General features: G+C 40.2%; 1 protein-coding gene across 1 annotated transcript in view; it reads right to left on the reverse strand.

Annotated features, from left to right (window-relative positions):
- The window catches only part of adgrl3.1 (adhesion G protein-coupled receptor L3.1), a 119703-nt gene that overhangs the window by 52333 nt on the left and 39469 nt on the right, over nt 1-27901 (reverse strand). The window contains exons 4-6 of the mRNA XM_030727286.1: nt 11725-11834; nt 5133-5147; nt 3237-4025 (exon numbers count right to left, since the gene is read on the reverse strand). Coding sequence (XP_030583146.1) covers nt 3237-4025; nt 5133-5147; nt 11725-11834 — 914 coding nt within the window. The remainder of the gene's footprint in view (nt 1-3236; nt 4026-5132; nt 5148-11724; nt 11835-27901) is intronic.

Genomic DNA, 27901 nt, shown 5'->3' on the forward strand with positions numbered 1-27901 from the left:
TTAATTTCAGACTTTTGCATTAGTTTCTACTTTTCTAACATGTGACTTGAATTAAGACATAGTATCCATTAAAGAAATTGTTCATTTGGCTACTCAAAAATGTTTATATGTTTATATCTACAGTGAGTGTGTATCAGCAAATGGGATCAAATACATAATAAAATCAATTCACATGAAAAAATTAATTAATTAATAAATGCTTTTGGATTAGTCAAATGAACAGCTGCATCAGGGAAGTCAGTGCTATTGTGTACGCGGGTGATGAAAGGCAGAATGTCATGTGTTCAATGTGGTCATTCCCTGAGGAAGGAAGCTGTCACGTGGTGCAGTCGCAGTTGGACTGGGTCTGTGCTGAACAGCAATCTTTAAAAATGCACACAAAAAAAATAATAATTAGCAATATCTTGGTACAGTATAAGTATAAGAAAAGATGGCTCTCTCTCATGCACCTCGTGATCTTTCTTGGTGACTCAAAGCAAACACACAAGCTGTTGCATAGTCAACAAAAGCATGTTGGTCTGGCTAGCACATTTAAAGTGGTTGATGTTGACTCCAGCATTTAACGAGGGACCACACTTCTGTGCCTTGTGACCTGTTATATTTGTGACAGTTGTGGCTGCAAGCATCTTTTATCTTTGAGGGGTTTTCTTTGAGAACTTTGAGGGGTGTAGTGAACGGTGAGGCTGAAAGGAAAATGATCTTGTGGGCAGGCTGAATAGGTGTCTTTGCTGTTGCTTTGTCCACACAGGTGAATACAACAAATATCACTCCCTGGAGGAGAATGCCAACAAACCGCTGCCTGGAAACATTGCTGTCTTTTACACGAGTTCAGTTTTTCAGCACGCTGTCCCTGACCGTTACACACACATTGAAATGTGTATTCTAAAACTAAGCAGTGCAAGCGCTTCAGACTGAATTCTTTTAAACCATTTGCCTTTTGTCATCCAGACACAACAAAGTAATTGGTTCTCTCTGCGTTGTACCCCAATTACACTCAGCTCTCAGTGGCCCACCTCATCCTTCTCTCAGAGCATGGCCCATTTCCTGCCTCATTTTATATCTTAAGAAGTCCATATGAGCTGAAACAAAAACAAGGCTCACATTAAGCCACATCAGTAATGAGTGGAAACTCTCAGAACGGCCCTTTTCCTTGGCCGGTGTGCTGGACTGACTAAGGAACATGTGATCGCAGTCACAACAAGATATGCCTAATCCATTTATAGTGAATGAAATGGTCGAATACCTTCTCTAATTTTAGAAGGCATGAAGAGCAAAACACTGTGGCAAAACGCAACAAAATAAAACTTTAATGAGCCGCTGCCTCATTTTAAGAAGCTTGAGAAACTCATGCAGTTAAGGCAGTTAAATTATTTCTTGTCTTCATTGAGTGATGAAGTGAAGCGAGGAGTAGAGCAAAAGTGCGGAGCAGCATTGATTGTATGTATTTATCCCCCGCTGGTCAGCAGTCTGGCTTGTTGCTGTGCACTGGAGGTCATTCTTCACATTGAATCCCCATTGATCTCCTCTTTAGAGCCTCCTGAGACACCCCGAGCTCTATTATGAGAGTGTTCACACTCACCAATAAATGCATCTGCACGCTCCTGAATAGAGAAATAAACCCATACTGTAACTACATTAGCACATGGCTATGGATATTATTATGCATTTCTAAACATACACATAAGCATATTTTTACACCACGACCTCCCTCCACATACAACACACTGATCGGTAGAAACTAAGTTTAATGCTGCCTCTCTCTATAATTTCTTGTACTGTGCCTCCTAACTGCTTGTAAGAGCATGCGTTAATTCAGACATCATTTAATAAGACACGCAGCCAGACTGCCTTGACCACTCCATAGAAAGGTGCTGAAAGGCAATTACGCTGGGCAAATAGCCCTTCAGGCTCCAGGGGCCTAAGCCCTTCCATCCAGAGGGAAGAAAGAGGGGAGGGAGGACTCTAACCTCACACCAGTGTTATATGAGTCACTCTTGGTTAGATAGACAGTATTGCTAGCTCTTTTAAACAGATACAGCAATTCCATTTAAAACACGTGCTGCTTGTTAATCCTAAGGAGTCACCTTATCAACTGGATTTATGACCCTATCTTGAAATGGGTTTTTAGCTTTTATACTTTAACCTTTATTCAACCTGATTTCCTGATTCATGTATGACACCATCAAACTCTTTTTTTCCCTACTTAACCCCAGCGCTTAATCACATAAATAATTTTGATTTATATCTGATAGAATCATCTGTTGCTTCAATAGAAGTAGCCTGTCTCTCAAGACTAAAAAAAAAAAAGTCTTAAAGTAACAGTCTGTGTTGTGCTTTAGCACTGATACACGGAAATACATTTTCAGATTTGAGTCACTTTGAATGGTGATAACCTTTAAGAGCAGACTCATATGAATGGGTAAAAAGCAAAAATAAAAACAAAAACAAAAAAACTGCATGTAACAGCTTAAAGCGTGTTCAAATTGTCGTCCTATATGGACGTGAAAGCACCATCAGTTCCCCCTCCCTCCAGATGCTCCTGGCACCACTCAAGAGGAATGCATTATGATTTGTTAAGCAGCTGGGGAAACTAAAGAAAAAGCTGGCAAGTGGTACATTAAAAGCCAAGAGGCATTTGCGGCATTACATCACTAGAGATAGTATTCTTCTGAAGGTAGAGATCAAGGTAGTCTGATGATATCTTTCTCATTTCCACATATAGCAACTGTAACCATCTGACATCAACATGTTCAGTGGCACTGGTATATGCGGGACCAGCTGTAAAAGTTTTTTTTTTTTTTTCATGAGTTCTGAAAACATGCAGATATCACGAGTGGGGTGGTGGGGGAACAGTCATAATTGAGAATCATGACAGCACAGATGGTGCTTTTCTTTTTCTTCCTCTTCAAGTTATTTTGAAGAATTAATTATTGGAGGCAGATTAGTGCCTATAAGTATTCCTTATGTCACAACAACAAAAAAAAAAAAAAAGTATTTTTTTCTTTAGCGTTAATATTAAAAAGCCAAGGTATTTCATGTGAAGATTTAATAAAAATCACATCACAGGCTGGCCGTTACTTTCAGCTGGGGGGAGACGTTCTCTAACCACCACAATTTTCTTCTTACTCATCATACAGTGATGTGAAATTGGAAAGAATAAAGAGAAAATGATAAAAGGAAGTGGAGAGATGAGAAAGAGGTAGAGAAGGAAGTATTAGGGTTTGGGTTGGACCTACCATTGTTGCCGAAGTCGAGAGAGTACTTGACCACATGGTAGTTATTCCACACATACAGTAGGTTGTCTCTAGGGTTGTAATCCACGGCAGCTATGTACTGGTAGGAATTAGGGAACGGTATGTTAACCGTCATTTCCTTTCCTTTATCAGTGTTGTACATGTAGTCAATCTTGTTCCCCGTCCCTTCGTTGTCATCATCTTCATAGACGGTTTTGACAACGTAAAGGACTCCGCAGATCATGAATGCATTGGAGGCGGAGCGTTTGTCATAGCTGGTGTCCCAGGAGCCTTCAATGCGTAGAGTGTAGGGATTGAGCTGGCTCACCACGATGCGCCCATTGTTCTGCTCTGTTGCATAGATCACCCACAGTCCATTCTCATCCACTGCTAGGTCAATGTCAGACTTGCCCCCCCAGCGGTACGGGGAAGTGTCGTGGTAGTTGGCATTGGCGATAATTGCCTCACCACTCTTGATGCGTGTGCGCAGGTCAAACTTTACGATGTTGCGGGTGCGCTCTTTGTTGAAGAACAGCGCGCCGTCATAGACGACAAAACCAGTCCCATCCACACGATGTGGCAGTTTGTATGTGGTGGTGGGACGGCCTGCAATGAAGTCCTCCTTTGAGGAATACTCAGTCAGTGTGTCTGTACGGTATGGTGTCCAGGGCATGTAGTAGATCTTGTCAGAGGCCTGCAGCGGGTCTTTGCACCACGCACCAGACTGATGGTCTGATTCAAAGAGATGCTCACTTTGGTAAACTCCCCGAAGAATGCCAGGGCATAGAAACACTGAGGAACAAAAGAAGACATTTTCACATTAGATAAGTTTAAATTGCACCACTGATGTAAAATGTCAACTGTTCTCAGTAGAGTTCCTGACAGAGCTTTTGAAATGAAATTCATACGTGTTTTCTAAAAAAACACAACAGCGTATTTTAACTTAACCACCGGTGAGTGATGATGACATGATAGGCTTACTGTGTTGTGATTTGGATGTTGTATAGTCACTGTCATTGTTAAGCACAGCAACAGTATGCCTTCTATTCAACAGATAATACACTGTTCTCACAACGAAAAGATGAAGAGAAAATGGCACATTTTGTTCTACTTCCACCCTTTCCCTCTATTCCCATTTCTCCCTCCCTCCTCAGCTCCTCATTAGTCTCACAGCTCTTTCTTCCTTTCTCTCCCTTTCTATTTCTGTCAGGAACAACCAACTGTAGAACCAAACACATCTTTTATCGTCTTCTGTTTTTGCAGTTGTTACAATAATTCTTTTCCCACTCCACGCTCACTATTCTCCTCTTGGAATACTGGGGTCGTGCTTTATGAGGGATGTGGGAGAACTAGTAAATTCTGGGAAGCCAGTGCGACCAAAGTCATCGGAACCTTTGTAATTCAGTTGGAATGTTGTCACATGCGCACATATATCTACACAGCAGATCCACACAGAGGGGCCAGATGTGCACTGTGGTTTTCCCATTTTCTCAATAACACGATTCCAGATCCCACGCATAAGGCTGGGAATATTGATTGAATTTTCACTGGCTATCTGCTTTCATATCATGAGGGAAGCATTTTGAATATTAAATGTCTACACAATTCTCTGATCACTGGCTCATCATAAAATGTGTTCAGCCCATGGAGAGTTTGTTGAGTAGCATGCTACACATACCATGGAATAATGTGTTCAGAGTGTGTCTAATGAGAACCAGTAGTTCTAAATTGCTTCTATATGCTGAGATCAAGCTGTCTTAATATAGCAGCAGGGACAATGAAAGAGATGTCATACTGCCACAAGGTACAAAACGCTTCAAGCACTGGCATCAAAAAGTGACGCCCAATCCTGGATTTTGAGCATGTGTGTATCTGAGCATGCTTGCTTTACAGACTTACCTTTTTGTTCTACCTCTGCATCAGCCATAGGCGAAAGATTTGAAGAAAAACGAAAGCACAAGAGAGAGAAAGAAAGAAAGAGATAGAGACAAGAGACAAAAATAGATTAATGATGCAATAATAAGGAAATCATGATAATACAATCTCAGATCTCCATAATCGGCCTCATATTTCATCCTAACCTTGTGAGAGTGCCAGGATGCTCTCCATGTGTGATTGGTAATAACATTACATAAGCGTCTGAGAAGACTGCACTGCAATGAGGAAGCTATTTGACAGCGTTCAACTCGCATATGTTGCACACGCGCATGTGGGCAGACAGAGATGCACATGTTAAGCAGGCACAAAAAGAGGGAGCAAAAAAAAAAAAAAAACTGAGAGCAAACGCACAAGAGCATGGCACAACATGTGCAAACACACATTTATACTGTCCAAGGTGGTCCTCAACCCAGTGCAGGACAAAATAGAGCAATACAAAAAAGAGATAATGAGCTCTTTAATGTATGCTAATAGCAGCAAAGCAATGAAAACCAGAAAATGTATTTGATTACTGGGATTGCTTTTTAGTGGACCAGCTAAAACTGCCACACTAAAATGCTTTCTGAGGCACAGTGGGTGAGCTAATACTTTGTGTGTGTCATGTAATCTGTGTGACTTTGAAAATGAGAGTGAAGGCATCTCTTGGGCAAGCAGGAGCATACTAAAAGCACTGGCTTGCTTCAATCCCAACACCAGTTCCGAGTCTATTACATTGAGAGAGCTATCCTTAGAAATCTGCAAGGATTGTTCATGTTGTCCTGGAACGAAATGTGCACAATTGCCTGGAACCTCTTAAACATATGAATTCCATTCCACCTCAGTCCCAGAGGGACAGAGTGGAATGTGAACACGGCAGAAACTTAATCCTGCAGGCAGTGCCCTTGTGTCTTTCAAGACTTAGAGACCTGCTGAATGGAACTAGTCCCATGAGAAAGGTGTGTCTGTGTGTGTGTGTGTGTGTGTGTGTGTGCGGGGGTGGGGGTGGGGGGGGGGTTGAGAAGAGGAGAGTAAGGCAGAGTCTTCAAAGGAAAAACATTTGGAAGAACTTCCAGACCTCCCATGTTTATATATAGCACAGATGCACTATATATTGCATGTTACGTGCATGAATTCTTTAATGCGTTAAACCCCAAACTTATCGCCAACCACAAGGCATACACAAACACATGTGACATACAGAGACACAGACACACACACACACACACACACACACACCTTCATACACAGGCAACCATTAAATCCTAAGCTCATGAAAAATGCATGGTAACTGGTGCGGCTTAGCACAACTCCCGATAAATAAGCAATCTCCAAAAGAAGATCGTGTTAAACCTAAAACAAGTGTGTGTGTGTGTGTGTGTGTTTGAGTGTGTTTGTGTGTGTGTGTCTGTGAGTGTGTGTGTGTGTGTGTGTGTGTCCTCATGAGGTAAGACATAAAAAAGGTTTGTCACAAGAAAACAGTTCCCTTGTTAGGAAATCTTGGAAAGAAAGCGGATAGTCTATCTAGGCAGAGGGGTTTGTGCGATAGAACAACAGATATCACACACACACACACACACACACACACCTGCATCCATACATATAAATAACACAAAGAAAGGCATCGCCGTGGAGAAGACGAGGATTAATGACACCAAACAATAAGGCCTTCACATTACCTCGGGCTCTTAAGGAGCCCCGCAGACACAGAGGAAAACACACAGAGTTCAAGTTTGCCAGCAACTAATAGATTTCAAATGAAAAAGTGTGGCAGCAACAAGTAAACCAAATGGCACACAAAATGTCAAACAAATGTCATTCAATTTGTACCGCTGCTCGTTGTTTCACCAGATTAATGGATATCTCGGTTGCTGAGCTCATTGCCGGGGTTGTTCTGAGGTATCTTTGTTTTAATCTTGAGGACAAGGGTAAGAAATGAAAGTTTGTCATAGCAGTCATTGATTTTCTTTTTTTCCCCCCATTGCAGACGGTCTGACAGAGTGAATATAGGTTGGTAAGATATTTATTGAAACCTCAAGGTTTTCTCAAGGGCAGCTCTAGCATGCAAGATAATGCAAGAGATGAGAAGTCTTTTGTGTGACTCCTAATTAAACTACTGAGTGTAGCCAAAAGAGACAGAAGAGAAAAAAGTATGGACTCATGACAACTTGCCAGAAATTTGTCCTTGTTTCCAAGAAAACGTCAACAAGAAAGCATCTTCTCTCAGAGTGTTATTCATAATTGAATTCTGCAGAGGTAGCGGCATGTTTTTATCTATCCAGTATCTTTGACTGATCATTTGCAAAAACCACTAGGACTGCACTATTGAATATTTAGCTATGCAGCTACTGGGAAAAAAAATCTTCTCATTTATTCCTAGCAAGGCTTTGAATGAATATTAGTAATACTACAAACTGCAAAGGTGTGTTGTGAGGCTGCATTGCCTGAATAGTTTGATTTAATAAAAATCATGTAATTATTCATTAATACCTTTAGTAAAATCTAAATCTGCGAGCTAATGAACAGCTTTTACACCGTCCCTTGGTTGCCTTCCGTTTTAGCTCATTTCTCTGTTTTCTATTTTTTATTTCTCATGCACCCACACACACACACACACACACACACACACACACACACACACACACACACACACACACACACACACACACATACCGAAGCTGTGTTAACCTGACTGTGCTGCTGTGTAAAGATAATTAGCATTTTTATTGAAAATGTATGGTTTATTAAGTAGGTATTCGTCTAGGAGGAAAGACAGTGTGTGCTCGCAAGTGTGTTAAATATGTGTGTATGCGACGGGGCGCGGACATGCTCGTGTGCGTGTTTCTGCAGACAACGAGTGGCGACGGCAGCCTTACCACTATTATCTCTGATCTCCAATCAGCTCAGCCGGCTAAAGCCCAAGGTCATTTATGGACGCAGACGTTTTCTACTTTCTTTTTGTCATTATTCTATTCTTTTTTTCCTGTCCCCTCATCCTCACCTGCTGTTCTATTGCATTATTTCATCCTGTTCTCCCCCCCCCCCCCCTTGTTCATTCTCTGCAGCACCTCCTCTGTATCTCTCCTACTTCCCCCAAACCAAACCCTGTCCACCTCTCACCCTGTGTCTTTTATCAGTTAATTCATTCTTTCTGTTCCCTGTCTGCTGGCCTCGTCTAACCTATTTCTCTCTGTATCTCCGTTTCAGCTGTCGCTCCGCCGTCTCTCCTTCTGTCTCATTGGTTCCTTTCCCATCTTCCCTTGCTCTCACTGGGAAACAAAAAAATGCCTGCATATGTGCCCACACAAACACACATGCATATACTGTACATGCATGTACAGAAAGAGACACAAACGCACACACACAGACAGAAATCCTAGCAGCAAGCACTTAATTTTTTCCCACAACATGCATGTACACCCACACACCCACACGCAGATGCACACATACATTTGCACACACGCACACAAACAGGGCTTCTCATGTCATTGTGATGAAGTTATTCCAAGGGTCCAATCTGACAGAAGTCTTTAATTGGACAGACAAGAAGGTGATTTTATCTTTTAATTAGCTTTCTTATTGAGCCAAGTTCTATTGTCTAAAATAGACTGCATGGGTATTGCATAACATATCACTGGCTTTTCTGATTAATACACTAAATGTGGGAGTAGGCTAATTGCTTCATAACAGCAGCCGGGAGAGCCAGGGTATACCACATAAAGATGAGGAAACAGATAGACATAATCCTAAGAGTTCCTGGCTTTTTTAGCAGTCGACTATGAATGAAGCAATACGTATCATGTATCTTTTCCTCTGTAGCATACATTGGTTGAGATTGAATCTATCCATGTATGACAGTTGCCTTGGAGAAGCACTTTGTGCAGCAGTGTGCTAATGTATGGATATTTATAGTCTGCCTGCAGTGTGATGAGCAAGTATACACAGGTGGCTAATTACTGCCAAAGCTAGCCGGCTAGTTTGGCACACGACTGCCACACACTCATACCACAGAGAGTCAGAGAGAGAAAGAGACAGCACTTGATTGTAGCTTTGGAAAACAGCCAAAAACCTACAGTGCAGTGAGGAGAGATGAGGAGTTGCGATGGTAGTGCAAGCCAAAAAATCTTCAGGAAAAAATTAAATAAAAGGAGGAGAGATGGAGGAGCAAAATTTCCCTGAAAACTGAACCGTACATAATTTAATTACCTGTTTTACAACCCACTTTGAGAATTGTTTACAATATCTATGTAGCGGGAAACATACCCACTCTGCCCGATTGGCAGAAAAGTATGCCTGCGCTTTAAAGTTGATCGTCTCATTTCCTTCCCGTGCAGTCGGTTTGTGATAAGCAACACCTGGCCTTACAGGTGACTGCCAGAGTGCAGGTGTTTACACTCAACAGACAGAATCACCAGTGCGCTTAACGCCAGGGGAGATCTACGTGAGCTGTCCCTTGGCATTGCAGTTGTCTGCGCTCACAAAAGCCAGCCCTGCTTATAAATGATGACTTATTAAAAATGCAACTGGTATGCATTTCAGAAACAATTTCATTACTCTTACATTTAAAAAAAACCAAAAAAAAAACCCTCCTTTATTGATCCATCCTGATTTACAACACTTTGGAGATATTTCATCACTTATTGTCTAACAAAATGCATCTTTCACAACAGTGCCGCCGGCAGCATTGATTTGCGGTGTCAAACACGGCAGTGTGAATGTTGACGACTGAAATTCCAGCCCAAATGTCTGGAGTGCCTTCTGCTATGTTACAGACATTATTACGACTTTCAAAGAAAATTGATTTTATAAATATTTGATCAATTCAGTATGAAGGCTCTGTGAAAGGTTTCACTTAAAGCTTGAGCTGGCCTCAGACAGAACAAAATGCAATGTGTCACGGAATCAAACGACTTATTTCCCCTATATACAACACATTTTCCCCTTTGAGACCTTCCTCATGGATAAACACACATACAAGGGAGGTAGTGTATCTCAGGGCTACCTGATCCAGCCTGAACACTTCACTTAGTACATGGAAGATGCTAATATACTGTCAAAAGCACTCTCTCTTCTTTCTCTCTCTCCTTCACTGTCTTTTTCTTCAATGCATCACCTCCCTCGCTCTGTCCCTCCCTCCGTTAGCTGAGCTCACTAATGACTTTGATTTCAGATACTGTGTATTTTTGCGGGGACAGTGTTACCCTGACTGACCCATTGTTTATCAGATCCAAGCACAACTCATCTTCCTCTGCACTCGGTCGCTTCTGGAGTGCTTTATTTTCAAGCAGGTATGTGATTATATACAAGTCTTGAATGAATGAGAGGTGAGTGAAAACACATACTGCTACAGAGTCTTTTTTTTTTTTATTTCCTGCATGTGTGTGCTGTGCGAGTCTGCGTGCGTGGTGGGGCATTAAGCAGGTATCAGGTTGTGTTTCCATCTGCTCCAGAGAGGGCTCTGATAGTCCTATTATTTAATCTGCTGGTCATTCTAGACGCCAGGCAAGAGCCGTTTAGCCAGACATAATTGAATGCTTCAGTGTGGGAGATCACCTTGGCCGTCTGTATGGTCTGCAGTGCCAAAGACGTAGACAAATCTAAAGTGCATCTGTTATTTCTTACTTTCGGAGGGATTTTGCATAATGTGTGTGGGACTTTGAGCACAGGTAAACTTCTTAACATCTCTTTGGAAATGAACTTTTTGCTATAAATAATCCAGAAATAAACTTTCCAATCCCAACTTTGCACGTCTTCTTAACTATATTACTTACAACTGCTCCACCACAGTCACATTTATGGATTTACAAGCCAGACATTACATTACTTTTTACTTGTATTTGAACTGCAGTATAATTTTGGCATATTCCCATTTTAACTTTTATTCATCAGTTTTCACCTCTTTACCAAACGCCTGGCTTTTGGCCTTGACACGTCTCAAAAATCGAGTGCAACTGCGACCTGAACAAAGTACCTGTTAATGCCTGTTGTGATGGAATAGCGATTGAACACAGCAGACACAACCAGCTGCATTCTACCTTTGCTGGAATGTAAAAAATAAACATCAAGGACAAAAAAAGCTATCTAATGCACTAAGTCATCATGCTGATCCCTTCTGCATTTGTTGTGCAGTGAGCTGTAACCCACATTTTAGTGGAAAAAACCCATCACAGTTGTTAGAATATTTTGTTAACATGCCACATGAATGTTTCACTCTAGTGAATTTTACCTCTCAGTCTGCTACCACCTGGTCAAAGGTCATATCGCCATCTGTGATCATTTGAGACTGCCCTTCTTTCTCATCCTCTCTCCCTCTGACTTTCCCAGGGGGGAGAGACATAATATTATAAGTTCCATATAAAGTTACTCTGGCATCAAGTTGCTGAAGTTTTTGCTGTGAATGTTCTGTGGTAATAACAAAACCTGCAGCATTTTCATTTACCTGACCTCATAGTCTATATTGACCAAAAATGTAAAATAACACAATGTATTCATATACCGAAGAGTAGTGGTTGTGACACTATACACCTAAGAGATTAAAAAAAAAAAAAGTGGAATAGTAAAAAAGAAGAGTACTTACTGTAAGGAACGCACTCATACTGGACTTCTAGGTATTTGTACGTGCCAGGACAGGGATCAGGAAAGACGTCGGGGCCAGCCACCACTGCACACTGTGTCCGGTTGTTGCATCTATATAGATAGGTAGATAGATGGGATAGATGGGTAATGTCAGTTGAAAACATCCACAAATCAATTGAAAGACCCGTAACACGATCCAATTCAGCAGCGCCACAAACTACATTTTCCAAAATGATCGTGCAGCTGAATCAGCCTTCTCTAAAAGGTTTCAAACAAAAACGGAACACCACAGCCATCGAGGAGCCGGGATTTATTGCCGGGCTGTTGTACTGGGGCTGCATCAGTTTTTAGCTGGAGCCCAAGCACTCTATACCACAAAGCACATATCCTGATATCATGTGATATAACGTAGTGAGTGAGATCTATTTTATCTGCTGAGTCAATCTGACACTCAAGAGTCTTCTGTGCTTAAGGACCCTTCATATTGACAGTAGGAGCAGACTCTATGGCCTTACTGGTACCTGAAGTGAACATACTGTAACAGTAATGCATTCACTGAGTTCACTTGTACACAAGGTGGCCCACAATGGATACAGAAGAGCCTTGACACAAGGACACTTCTGGAGTGAATGTGTGTAGGTGTCTGTGCGTACCTGTGTGTGAAGCGCCGATGACAATAACCTATGCCTTTAAGATTATTTTGCCCCAGACTTTAGATAATTAATTCTAATTACCAGGGGGGCTCTCTCCTCTGACACACAAAAAGTGAGTATTACTCACTCTTATTAACACAGGTTATGTAAGGCAGCACACAATGTAGCATACACCATACAGTATGTGTCTTTTAGGGTTTCCACTTACAGACGCGTATATGAGCGGCTGTAAAAATGCACACATGACATTTATGCGCAAGTATCATTAAACATACGACGGCCGCTCCTCACAACCACAGAAGATTTGTTGGTGGATGACTGAAGCTCATACGTTACGATGATGCATGTTTGTAATAACATAAAATGAGCACTTTATCTTGGTTGTACTTCCCAGTTTAAATTAGTTATAAAAAATCACACGAATGAAGCATATTTCATATACAAGAACAGTGACAACAGACAAATGAGAAAGAGCTATTTTAAAAATGCCGATGACCATCTCTTTCGTTTTAATTAGTGAAGCTGTTCTTTCCCTCTGTGCACACCTGTCATACAGAAGACATTTACATTCAAAACATTCAGATTCTCCCATTGAGATATTTTTAATGAGCATACAGAACCCCTCAAGTCTCTTTTTCTACAGTATCATTCAACAATTTGCATAATGAAATATTCATAAGAGCTAATTTAATTATTAGTTCAATATTCACATACTGTATAACACAGAGAACTAATGTAGGCTAAAAAGAACTAACTGCTTTAATTTTTTTTTCTTTTGGCGTCGCTTGCTGACCAGCTTGTCTCTGATCAAGTGAAGGTTTATTGGAGTTTGCAAGGCTTGAAACTCTTTGTGTTGTGAAGTCTGTCATATTCTAACAATACCCACCCATCTTCTCTCCCTCCTCTCTTTTTTCTCGCCTCTGTGCTTTTTAATTTCTTGCCCTGGTACCTTCATCATCGGTCACCTGTCATCAATGCAAGCTGTGGGCTAAGGGGGACACAAAAGTGACACAGTGCCACAACTTTGCTCACAGCACCCACCAAAGGTCACGAATGGCTGGCACTCACTGGTGAATCAGAGCAAAAAAAAAAAAAAAAAACCCTTTAATGACCTCAAATACTTTCTAAAGTTAAAAGAAAAACTTGCCCCTAGTTATGATGTCGTCACATTGAAGAGATGCAGTGGCTGAGAAAACTCAGTGGAAGAAAAGCGCTGGACCCAGCTGTGATTGCTTGCATTTAAGCTTATTTGCTAACAGCAAATGAGTAGCCGACTTTAATAGCTTAAAAAAACTCACAAAGCACAAAACCGTGTCTCCTGAAAACATTTCCGTTATGGTGCGGGCTACTTAGAGCTCATGTCTGCAAATGTTTGCAGTGCTAGGGATGTCAAATTGATGAAGATGTTTTCTTAATTATGTTATGTTTTGAGTGTTTGCATGTGGTATCTTGGCCTGCAGTGCTTTAAACTCTCCCAGCCACTGAAGCGACAACCCATTTGAAAAGGAGGAGTAAAAAAATGTTTATGTTTCATGTCTATGTCTTTGTAAGCTTTATGTATCTCATGCTACAGTATGACTTATTCATGGAAGTGACACCTTTCACATAACATTTGCTTATTCTTATAAATTATGTTACGTCACTTTCAGGAGGACACAATAACATGAGACATACAATACACAGAACATAAACATTAACTACACCTTTCCTTATGGTTAAAGCTGTACTGAAAGCAATATGCTCAAAGTACCACCACAGATGCAAGTGCAGGATTATTATTTTTTTCTCAAAGGAGAAGAAACCTGAACACTGGTAGCACTAAAATAAAACCCAGGGGCTTTACTTATAAAATTGTTCCAAAAATAGTCAAGTGAACTTTGCATTTAAACAACAAAAACTAAATATAAAATAAAATAAAATAAAATAAAATAAAATAAAATAAAATAAAATAAAATAAAATAAAATAAAATAAAATAAAATAAAATAAAACTGACTATCCCAGCAATAGGTATAAATAAGTGAACTACAATACATTAAAACATGTATGTCTAATACAGATAACAGGCAGGCTAAAGGAAAGAACAGGTGAGTTTGAGGGAGAAAGGAAGAGAAAATGTAAGCTTTGCAGTAGCTATACATTAGGTATATGTAGAAATATGCAATTGTCAGTCTATTTTTGCTTCATGCAAAAAATGGTTCAGGACCCTCATGGCTGAATCATGAGGACTGAAGGTTATTGATGACTATTTTAAGTAAAGGCTATAGAGCAAACATTTGGCATAATCTTCCCTTGTGAGCTATATCTCCCTGCTATCACTCCTTCTTTCTCTGTCTATTTTTGTCTGCACTACCTTTTTTTTCTCCCCACACTCTCTAAGCCAAGATAATAAACCAATTTCTTTTTCAGCCTTTGTCCTCATCCTTCCCGCCTAGGAATTATTCCTCACTGTTCCTCCTTCTTTGTCTCTCATTCCAACTGCCTGTTTTTTTCTGACTGTTTATCTGTCTTAAACCCACTTAGCTGCAGTTTCCTAAGTCACACCCAGATATATGTGGTAGGCCGCTTATTGCTGCTGCCGTTCTCTCTTTTTCTCTCCTCTCTCCCTGCTTAATACCTTTCTCATCCCTGCCTCCCTCAGGGCGTCATCTCCAGCCTCCCCCTGTTTCTCCCTCGATCCCTCCATCCTTAGTAAAGCCTCTGCTGACGTCACCGTTCTGTCTGAGCCAGTAGTCTGAGTCAGGTCCAAAAAAGACTCCCTTATGTCCCCAGTACCTCCATCTCCTTCTTTATTTGTCAATGTTACTCTCATTTCCTCGCTGCCAACATGTTTATCCAGAAGCCTAACAAAACATAAGAACATCAGCAAAAATTTACATTTCGCGTCCTCTCTGCATTGTGACCCATGATTAATGGAGATGCAGAACATGCACACACACCCCCGCGCACCTTTTGCAATCTATTTTTTTTTTTTTCAAACACCAAAATGGCTCTATATATTTTTTCCCTCTGTGTTTTCCTTGGAGTTGGCAGAAAAGCTCTTTTTTTTTTAATTAGCATGACCACATCAAAACAAGGCAGTGGCCTGGATACCGCCTGGCCCGCTGGCTTTCTTCCTTGCAACGTGCAACACACACATGCACACAAACAAACTATTCACTAACAAAGCCGAGCTGTGGCAAGCAGGGAAAGAGAAAGCTGCTATGCTGCAGTGGGTGCTGCTGTTGTTCTTGCCTCTGATGTTTTTCACTTTGTTTGGCAGACCTCCCTTCACTCCATCTCTGTCTCTATCCCTCATATAACCGACTGATGATTTGATGAGGCTGACGCTGGCTGTTGGCGCATGTGTGTGGCACATGCATGTCTGTGAGCAGATGCAAAATGGAATAAATATTTGAGTGTGTGTGTGCCTTCATGTGTGCATGTGCTAGAATACAGATGTGTTGAAGAACTATATAATTACAGAACAAGTGAGAGCTGGGAACTAATCCTCATGAGTTGAAAGAAGTGTCTGAGAGTGAGTGACGCATAAAGCTTCTGCAAAGTCCTCTGGAATCAGCATTCAAATACAGTGAAACCACTCCAGAGCACTCTCTGAGTCATCTACAACAGTTTGTGAACATGCTCAACACATGCAAACTTTCTGGAAGATTTTGTGAATTAATACAAAAAGAATCTCATATATACGCAGTCAGCTGCGTCTATATGAAAAAAACAAACAAACACAAATTTGAACCTGAACATACTTGATGTGGACCAATATACACATACATGTATAGTGCTGTGCAAAAGTCTTAAGCCACTCCTCATTTCTTTATGTTTGCTAGGAAAATGGGAAATAGGGGAAAAGATATATTAAAATGTGCAAACATGGAAATACAGGATATAAGGCAAAGACAGAGTTTGGACAGTTCTAACAAGCTTGAGAGTCAATTTTTGGTATGACCACCTTTATTCTTCAACACAACCTGAACTCTCTGAGGCAGCTTCCTTGTCATTTCTTCAAGTAGTCTTTAGGAATAGTTCTCCAGGCTTCTTGAAGGACATGCCAAAGCTCTTCTTCGACAATATGATCCCCCGCTGCTTCAATAATGTTGAGGTCCAGGCTTTAGGCAGGTCAGTCCATGACTGATAGTGTTCCATTGTGGGTGTGTGTGTGTTTTTTTTTTTATCTAGGTACTGTATGCTTTTACTGCATTGGCAATGTAGCCGGGACTATTGTCATGCTGAAAAATGAAGCTGCTGCCAATCAGACACTTTCCAGATGATATTGCATGGTGGATCAAAATCTAATGGAACTTTTCTGTGTTCATAATTCAATCAGTTTTGACAAGATCCCAAACACCACTAGCTGAAATGCAGCCCCAGACCATGACAGAACTTCCACTGTATCTTACAGATGGTGGAAGACACACTGTTGTACCTCTATCCTGACCTCCTCCATACATACTGATGATAATCTGAACCAAAAATCTCAAATTTGGATTCATCACTTCATAAGACCTGTTGATACAGATTTTCAGTCCAGTTCTTGTGTAATTTGGCAAGCCTTAGTCTTTTTTCTGTGTATTCCTTCACTGAGAATGGCTTTTTGATAGCCACCCTTCCAGTGAGACCCATTCTGATCAGGCTTCAGTAAACAGTAGATGGATCAACTAAAGATCTTGTGTCAGATTTTTGATGGATTTTTCTCTATTTCTTAAGGACATGACTGTCAGATACTGTTCATCTGCTGTAGACAGTATTTTATGCCTGCCACTTCTTCTTTTGTCCTACACTTGTCCAGATTTCTCCAATTTTTTAAGGACACACTGCATATCATGCTGAGATATGCCAAGTTTGCAGCTAATAGCTCTTTGGAAATCACCTCATTGGTGCAAACAAACTATTTTATGCCTGTCAAACTATGTTATCATTTTTTATAGACTCAACTAAAGAAATGGGAACAAATTATGTATTATTGTGACAGTAACAGTAAGTAGTAATGAGTGCTGGCTTCTTTGCCAAGTTGTCTGTTATGTGTTCAATACTAGTTCATCCCTTGAGTTGGGTGCCTTTTTTATGCTTGAATGAGTCATAGGTCACTTTAAACCCACTCCTCTGAAAATGATCAGGTACAAAGACTGGACTGAAAATGAGTGAAAAAGCAGCCAATGTCCAAAGAAAAGCTTTCAGAGACCTTCAGAAAGCCTGGAGGACTACTGCTCAAACCACTTTGTGAGGCAAGAATTTGTCAGTGACATTGCCAGGCCAGAGAATAATGGAAAGAAATTCTTTGGCTGTTCTTTTTTGAGAGCATATAGAGGGCGTTACGCATTACTCTAATCTGACCAATTTTTTTGATAACGAGTAATCAAACAAGTTACTATTTGCAATCCAGTAATCAGATTAAAGTTACTTATCCAAGTCACTGCACGTTACTATTCTTCATCATTTTCCTTAGTACAAAGATATATGTTTGCTTTCTTCTTGCATCTCGGGGAGTGACGTCTGGCAGATGCAACAATTAAGTCCCGTTTTCAGCATGAGGACAATAATTTAGTTTAATTTATTAGCACACAGCGACAGAAATCTAAACAATGGAGGGAGGAGAGAGATGCATGTTTTCTAGTTGGAAATACAGGCACTATTTTGAGTTTTGTCAGCTAAAGATGATTCATTGTGCACTCTGTGCTGATGACAAAGTGCTATCTAGTTTCAAAACACTACGTCAAATTTGAAGAAACATTTGGAGTCACAGCACAGTTAAACTTACAGAGCCAGTCCCACCAGGTGGTGCAAAGCAGAGACCTAATGCAGGAGGCCCCCCCAGCACCCAAACAACAAAAGCTGGACTTCGTTGCAAAACCAGTAAGTGGGGGAGAGTTGAAGAAGTTGGTCGGACAGTATGCAGTAGAGGAAATGCTGCCCTTAAACACGGTTGACTCGCCCTCTTTTCGTGGTTGTCACTTTTATGTTGAGGTGGCGGGGGGGTGTTGTGCCAAAAAGTGAACGTCTGCCATAAAGTGATTCCGATGTTTCTATGTGCTTTTATGTGTAATGTCTTTGCTTATATTGGTAAATAGAGTGCAGTCAACATGATTTATGAAGGGCGTACATATAAAATGAAGAAATAACTTGTTTTGCAAGAATCTTTAGCAGTCTGTGTTATTGTACCTGCATTATAATCAATCCAGTGCTCTTTGGTCGCTTAAAATATCTTTATAGAACTATGGTGTTATATTTGTTGCAATTTCTGCAGCCTTCTTTGCCAGATTTCTGTTTAAAAAGACATTTTTAATGTCAATGACAGGTTTTACCTTGATAAAAAAAACAAATATATAAAAGTGACTTTGCCAAAAACTGATTGCAGGTTCTACCTTGTGATAGAAATGCTGTTTCTCGCTCAAAATGACCTGATACCATTCATGAGAGATATGTTTGACACATGTTTCACAGATTGTAGGTCAACAAGTCGTTTACAACAGTTTAAATACAGGCAATCATTTTTTGGCAAATACTTTTTCAAGGTAACTATGCCATCACTGTAAGTAATATAGAATTATTAAATAAAGAGTAATACAAAGGTGTGTTAATTTCTAACATTTTATATTTATACACTCTTTTACATTCTGGAGCAAATAATTCCTGGAGGATTTTTGCAACTTGTTTCATAACTGCATTATTGAGCATCTTCATCTCTTTTCACACCTGCAGAAGGAGTGATGGCTCAGAATACTGAGACATCTCTGGGTAGAGCTGCCTAAGAGAGCTGTGCAATGCTTGGAGCATGCAATATGGACTCATGGTGTGTGCATAATGTCACTGTCTTATTTTTCTCAGATTGTTCACCCACACAATGATGTAACTTGCAGAAAAACTGAAAAAAAAAATATGATTTGTTTTTCATAGCCCATACACCCAGAATTAGGCAGTTAGTGGACACAATGAGAGAGAAGTCCAATATGGCTCAACATAAAAAATATATAAAACTGTATCAAGATTGATCCAATTTCTGGTGCAAAATATAGCGACATTTTGTTCTGAAATATCAAATCTAGTTTGTCCATTGCTGTGATTTATTATACTGGAATACAACAAGAACAAAAAAAAAGTTTCATAAAACAATTAAATGCTATTTCGAAATAATACGGCTGGTGTAACTATCAAAAATCCATCCATCCATCCGCTTATAAAAATGAATACACTTGCATGAATCTGAAAAATTTCATAAACTTTTGTAAGCTTTTAAAATGTCCTCTAAAGAAATTCAGCTGGAATCTACAAAGTGGGAAAATTAAGCAGTGTGAGTTGAGCAGTTTTGTGTTCGTGAAAGTAACCAAAAAAAAAAGCAGCAAAGATGATTTCAGAGGGCTCTTCATCTCCTGTGCGAGTTCAGGAAAACCCATTTGACAGCAGACAGAGCCCATTCACTATATCTCACAACAGGATAAAAACCTGTTAGGCTGACCACTCACCCTACCCCCACCCCCCACCCCTCACACATCACATATGAGATTCCTCTTCTACTGGCCTCATTTCTACTTTATTAGCTCCCTGATGTGGTTATACACACATATACAGCAGGCCTGTTTGGAGATGGACAAATGGAGTGATGGAATAGGGTGGCTAAAAGGACAAACAGAAAGGGCAGAAACTGTGGAAGGATGCACAGGAAATGGGTTGTATAAGTAATTGAGGAATGATGCCAGTGTTGTGAATGACAGAGGTAAGGGAGCAAAAGACGGCGCCTATATGTGTTTGTGCAAGTCTGCATATGTCTTCCATGGGGTATCGTGAAGCAGATGCAGCACAGCCTCTGCCAGCCCCACCACACCACACTTATGAAGAAATGACAGATCTGTCTCTCTCTTTGTCTTTCTCCCACACACATAGACACAAACATTTCTCGGCAGTCCTCGAATGTGTTTCTGTCAGCTCTCGAACAGCCTGTCAAACAAGCCACAGGTAAAATAACGTTGTTTTCCCTACTGGGAAAAAACTTTGAAATGTGCTACATTATTAATATTTGGTTGGAGGATGCCAGTCTCTCCCATTTTCTCCCATATCTGTGAGTGTCATGTGATATTTTTAACTTACAATGTGAGATACCCAGAATAATATGGGATACTATCATTACTGTATGCTGTATCTTCAGTATGTAGCTTCTGTAAATACAAAGGACTTCCTTGTTTACTTGCCAGCCTCGTGCATGTACAATAGGATATAATACAAAGTGCATCCTGACAGAAAATACCTGAAAACCTCTCATTTCAGTTACTTAATATTACCATTATTACTATAATTATATACTTTATTTATCCATATTATTACATGCTTTTACTAGGTAGACCTCTTATTATCTTCGAAATCGGTTCTATTCCTAAAAATTAAACCTAATTTAAGTCTGAGTTCGCTTGTTACCATTTTAATTTCAGCCTCTTGAGCAGTTTTGATCTTAGGAAGATTAAATATTAACTCTGCCATTTGAAAACAGCATGCACTTGGATTTGCACATTTGAGGGTTTTGTGCCACTTAAGGGGAAGAACAACAGATAACTGTGTTGTCTACATAAAAATTGAATGCAATATTTGATAAAGTATCACACAAATCAAGACGAGGAGTAGTCCTAATATTGAACCCTGGGGCATGCCTTTTGATACAGGAAGAAAAATGGAAAACGATCCAGCTTAGTGGACATACTGTGTTCTATCTGAGAAGTAATTTTAAAAACAACTGACAGCACTGCTAGATATTATGTTGTGTAGTCACCAAAGTGGCATGGTTAACTGTGTCAAAAGCCTTCAATAAATAAAGAAAAGCAGACGTGCTGTGTGTTTTGCAGTCCATTGCCTTGATAATGTAATTTAACACTTGAATAGTAGTGCTTATTGTTGTTTTCTAAAAACCAAACTGATGTTAGTACAGAATAATTTTTTGTCTAAAGAATTGTTCATTATTAGATGTTCACTAATAAACTTTTCAAGAACTTTTGTTTAACCACAGAATTTATATATTGTATTGTATTGTATTTAATATTAATAGTAGTTAGTAGTTAATATTGTCAGTGGTCTTTGCTATAACCCTGCAATACACTGGCATTCTGTCTAGGGTGTACCCCCACCCCCACCCCACATCTTGCCTTATGATATCTGAGAAAGGTTCTAGCACACCTAACGAACTTGAGAAAATCTGGATCCAATTTTTTGGACTTGCAGTTTTATTACAACATATCTCCTTTAAGGCTCTACACACACCTCTGTTACGCTGAAAGGAGAAAACCTTAAAGGTTGAGTCATAGATTCAGTAAGAGGTGCAGGAGAGTGAACCTTCTGTTCAATATGCTGTTTTAATTCTGGACGTAAAGTGCACTTGAACATTAAATACAATTTAGATTCTCAGTGCGATCCAGCAACCTGCATTCAAGCCACCGAAATCAACCGCTGACACACTTCTGTGAACAGATAAAACATTCTTTAAAAATCAGCTATAGCAGTTGCAAGCTTACTCTTATACAGAGGACCATTTATATGCAAATGACAAATAGCTCATACATTTCCAAAGTCTGCATAATGCCTGTGATATTGTTAAGATAATATATGATTTAAGAAATGTTGACAACGCTATCAGATTTCAGTATAGCAGGTAGAAATGTCACATATTAGATATTTCCATTTCTATTTATATTAGAAAAAAAGAGTAAAATTCTAATTGGAATGAAACTGAAAGTGTATTAAACATTAATTCATTGTTTAAAATAGCCTGTTTGGCCAAGTTTGTCAGTATATCATATTTATTAAGTGTTGAGGTAATGAATGATTTTTACAACAAGAAAACTGCTTAATAATAAGAGCAATAACAGTAATGTATGTCTTATCATAAACAGAGGCACATAAACACATTCATGCCTCTACAGTATATTCCTGGCAGGCTGACTGCCAAGTATAGTTTTTGAGCTCCACCGTCTCTCCTTTCCTCTTCCACCGGTAGCCATGGCAACCTCCACGTCGTCCGATTCCAAGACACACTCGGGGAGTCTTCCTCCTGATTCCACCTAGTAACATTCCTTTGCTGATATCCCTGTGTCTCTCCCTACCTTAAATCTGTGTAAATTTCTCTATGTGACACCTCCATCTTCACAGTCTAATCCAAACCACCTGCTTACACAAACTCCAAATCCTCCTAAAAGCTAAAAGACGAGCGCATTTCAGACAGCTGCGCTGTCTCATCCGATTGGTGAGAACCAAAGGAGCGTGCAAGACACCATCACCATCAAGACCACAGAGCAACGCTACATCAAGACACTGACTTGTAGGATTTAGCCAGCCTCACCCCATAAAAAATATGGGATGCTGTGCTTGTGCGGGGAGACGAGGGCTGTTCCTTGTGTCCTGGTTTCAATTTGTGCTTCACTGTCAGCGTCAAAGTATCAAGTCAGTCAGGTAGTCAGTCACTGTCTACAGCATGCCAGCATGTCTCAGGCACTGATTCACGTGCCATGCTACTCTCTGGATGTGTCAGACTTTGTGTGCGTGTGGAAGAGAGAAAAAGAGAAAGCGTGTGGTGTCTCAAACTATTCTCGGGCAGCCAAGCAGCTTTGGTGCTCAGTGAAGCATGATAACGAAGGTTAGCAGAGCCATGGTGAAAGGAGAACAGGGTCAGATGGTGGGGCCTTTGACATGCGGAAATACAGAGGTTTTGGGAAAACAGAACAGTTGTCAGTTTGGGTGAAAGTATATTTGTGCCTGAGTGGGTAGATGGAGAGGAAAATGTAAGATCATTGATGACATTACAAAGGAACCTGTGTATTCATTGCTGTCACATATCTGAAGAAAAGTTTCTGTATGTGTTTCAGTGCACCATCTATCAGTCTTCAAGTATGACTTTTTCTGTCCGTCTATGTTTGCGTGTGCGTGTGCATACGTATGTGTGTGGGTCCTAATTACCACACTGAGCAAGGGTGACAGTTGGGCTCCCAGGGTGCCGCAGGGCATCTCCTGTAACTGTGGTGACTACATTAGGGTGGTAGCACAAGCACAGACACTTGCATAAACCAACATGCACACACACACACATTAAGTAGGACATTTCCAAATATGACCTCATTCAGTGGGAAGCAGGGTATAGTTAATGGAGGGAGGAGAGAAGAAGAGCAAAGACATTGAGACAGAGTAAGTCAGAGATAGATATAATAACAAGATATAATTGTTAATATCCTGGTGAGTCCACCTCTGCAAGATATCTCACACAGAGAGGAAAAAAATACACAGTCACAGCCTCAGTTGCTGTAGTGAAAAACTTTCATTTAACATATTGTTAAAGTCACTGGGCTGGAATAACCATCAAAAATGTAAGATTTATGTGAGGTTTGGAGCATTTATTTATCTGCGTCTGTCACTCTGCGTTTTGCATTTTTCTTCTTATCCATCAGCTTATACAGAGATGGATTATTTTCAAATGGAGAAGACGGATGAAGTGCAGGTATGCCTGGAAAAAAGTGCCAGCCTGCATAGTATAGTTTGCTGGTTACACACTCTGAGACTGCAGCATACAGCTAACACTAGACTGCAGTCTGAGATTCAAGTGGTTTTCTATAATTCAAAGAGTCAAAGGAAAAGAACTTCAGAGGCTTCTTTACAGTCTCCCGCGTGAGTAGCTCAAGCTTGCTAGTGCACGCTCAATAAAAAAAAAAAAAAAGCACTTATATGCAAATGCATAAAACTATAGATGAACATATTCTTACATGTGCACACACGTACACAAATGCATTCACATGCTGCAACACTAGCCTGGAGCTTTGAAGGCTTAGACACAGTTCTAAAGAAAAGAAGAAGTTGAGCAGGCTTAAGAACTAACAAGAAACTCTCTATTTCCTTCTGAGTGCAGTCTGTGTGTGGGCAAGAGAGAGTGTGAGCATGCATTTAGGAGCTAGCACGTGCATTCACGCATGCATGTGTGCACATTCCTCTGTGTCTTAGTACACAGGGCTTGGTGTAAATTTGTGTATTTGCAGCAATATTGCACCTAGGTTTGGGTTGTCTCTCTGGACATCAACCCAAGCGTGCTGGGTCAAAATAGGGACAAAATATAGAATTCACTATAAAATAGAGGAAACATATTGCAACCCATAAGCCCCTGCATCTTAGCCTCAACCCCATCTCTCCCCAGAGCTGAGGAAAGAAAAAAAAAAGCAAATGTAAAAACAGGAAAGGCAGTGAAAGCTAAAACAGATGGTGAGTTAGAAAGGAAAAGTGACAGTAAGGGTGGGAAATAGGGGGTGAGAAGCAATTTGAGGAATGAGGAGAGAATAGGGAAAAAAAACTAAGAATGGAGTGACAAAAATTGAGATATCAAGAGGGTGACAGATGGGAGAATAATAAATGAAGCATGTTGTTATTTAACACATCCAAAAGAGATGGGGAACAGAGGAGAAAGAAGAACAACTCCCCACCCTTGTCTCTCTTGTCAAAGTGGTTTCCCTTTGTGTTGAGAGACTTCTTCAATAGGGATGGAAAAAGAGAGAAAACAAGAGCAACAGAGAAAAAGAGAGGTGAGAAGGAAAAAAGGGAGTAGGGCCAACAAGGTGACAAGGTGGGAAAGGTGGTATAGAGGCATCTAGGGAAAGTCTGTTTGAAGTCCAGAAGTAATTTTCTATCACGATAGCTGTGGCAGAGGCAACAAAACAGAGTTTGTGTGCCTGTGTGTAATGTCCACACATTCTTCACACTATCAACACTTGCAGCCTCAAGAGCGCAAATTCATGTGTGTGAGATTAAGAGGGAAAATCTGAGAGAATGTGCTGAAAGGTACTTGGTCCAATTCTGAAGCATCTCCAGAGAAGTCATCAAGTCATTTTTATGTGAATAAATCAGTATCCCTAGAGGCATTTCAACATTTTGGCTCGCAGCTCTCTCCCTGTGTAGAACTGTACAGTCAACCTTCACGTGTCTCCTCATATAAGTCACTAAGTGACACATATGCATGCAGCCCAGCCACACCCCAGTAGTAACCAGCATTTGCAGCTTTGAAATATACTGTGAAATTCATCCTGACATTTAGGAAAACAAGTATAAAGTGCAGTGCCAGTGGGGTGAGTCTAACAAAGAATGAAAAATTGAATTATATTCACAATGCCTTAATTTAATATCAAAGGTAAAACCTGAAAAAAAAAAATTAAGCTGCAAAGACCTTAAAACAAAGGATTTTCAGTAGTCATTTTCAAATAAAGGTGCTTCTGTTCAAAACCTGATAAAACAGAGTGAGTCATTGAACTGAGGCCAGTGTATCACTAAAACAGATTAAGCGTAACTTTCATGGCCACGGCTTCGTTTCCCCTTCAACCCAGTGTATCCCAATGGGAAGATAATCTGGGAAATGCAGCGGTATCAGGTCCTTTCTAGGTTGCCTGAGAAGCCTTGTGAGACCCTCTGGAGATATGAGGCTTTGATATCAAGACCAATTATGTGGTATAGGCGCACACATGTACACACACACACACACACAAACATTAGTGCACACGCATGCACACGTTCACAAACGCATACACACTCATTGGCCTTGGAGAGTGGTAGAGAGGAAAACAAAGAGAGAATGTGATACTGAGGAAACACTGGGCAGGCGGAACATGCTCTGATTTTATCAGCCAGTTGAGCGGAGCTTGAAAGCCAGAGACGATACAGACATAGAGGGAATGAGAGGGTGGAAACAAGACAGGTTGAAACAGACTGAAGAAAATGGACGTGGGAGCATGGGAAAGAGTTCAAAGTATATATATATATATATATATATATATATATATATATATATATATATATATATATATATATATATATATATACACACACACACACACACAAACTCCCTACAATGTGTGCAAACCTTCACTGAAGCCTTCAATGCCCATTACATGTGCCAAAACACATGCAATGAACATGTGCACGAGCACACACTGAAAGATTCACTGTGAGCATTTATGTCACACACAGACACACTCAGTGTATGCATGAGCATATCTGAGCTTTATTTGTGCCCGTGCACATAGAGCATTGTGCAAGTAGACACAAAGGCTCACTCACCACAAATATATGTGATAAACAGTTGTTTCCAGTCTGAGTCACCTCCACAGAGGATCCCTCAAGATTAAGTATGGCCTCTGGCTCTGCTAATTGGAGCTTAAAGTCTGGTGTAGCCCCTGGGCAGTGTATGCTGTGTGTGGTACAAGCCATGTGTGTGTGTGTGTGTGTGTGTGTGTGTGTGTGTGTGTGTGTGTGTGTGTGTGTGCCTCCGTATAAATTATGGATGGAAAGGGCTGCAGGAGAGTGGCCACACAAACTGCAGCTGCCAGAGCGAGAGGAGAGACCAAGCTAGGCCAAAGCAGTCACAATCAGAGCACCACCACATGACACTGACAGGTGGTTTGATAGACAAACAAAGCAACGAGCAGGACGGGGAAAGATGACAGCAATATTGTGACTCAAAAAAGATGAGAGAAAATAATAGGACAGCGAGAAAGAGCACTCAAAGTCAGATTAACACAAGACCTGAAAAATCAAGATACTAATGGTGACATTAATGAATTATTTATAGCTAGATATTCTCATTACAGAGCACAGTGCTTTCCCCTCATTGCAATTCTGTCATGCTATCTTTTCCCAGCTAGCTTTAACCATCATACCTGCCAAATGTAAAACATATGTAGAGTGCAGAGACCACAATAGCATTAAAAACTATTTCCAATAACCCTAAACCACAGGCTGAATTCCCTATTCTATTCTATATACGCTATTACCAGTAAAAATGTTACTCACCAAGTAAGTGTTGCCAGCATATTCTGAGCAAAGCAGCTGACCATGTTAGCTCAGTGAACATGTTAAATAAAAGATGTTAGCTAAACCAGCACTTTCTCCTGTTAATAAAAGCAGAGTCTCAAGTGAGGAAAAGAGATATGAAAGTCTGGTACTATCTTGCAGCTCAAACATTAAATATTGCATTTTTCACAAAGAAAAACAAGCGGTTTCTGACACAACAAGCCCCGCCCCGGCAGACGTTTTAGCTGCTTTAAACACTGAATCACTGAGATAACACATATGTCAGACTGTCCGTGGCCATAATTTTCCAAGGTTTAAAAAGTTGAATTAAAATAGCTAAAATAATAATAATAACTAAAATAATTAAAATAACTCATTTTATGGTCATTTTCAATTTTTTTATTTTTGTAAAAGTTTTATCTCTTATAACGAGAAAACACGGGATTTTTCTGGTGTTTATCTAGAGTGATTTGATTGATATACAGTATAGAGTCAAAAGTTGTGTCATATATTTGCATATTCAGATCGTATTCCGATCAAATGTCACATGTCCATTGACAATAGTGATGTGCTTCTTTTTTTTTTACCTTGACCTTGATCCAAATGATGGCAATCTTACTGACCATCTTTTGTGCAAATTTGGTATTAGTGCACTATTAAACTAAATTAAAAAAAACTCTTCATATACAGAAGCTTCAATTGCTGTGCTCCTTTCAGCCCTGTCAGAGGTGCAGGCAGTC

Source organism: Archocentrus centrarchus, chromosome 1, assembly GCF_007364275.1.
Source record: "Archocentrus centrarchus isolate MPI-CPG fArcCen1 chromosome 1, fArcCen1, whole genome shotgun sequence".
Lineage (NCBI taxonomy): Eukaryota > Metazoa > Chordata > Actinopteri > Cichliformes > Cichlidae > Archocentrus > Archocentrus centrarchus.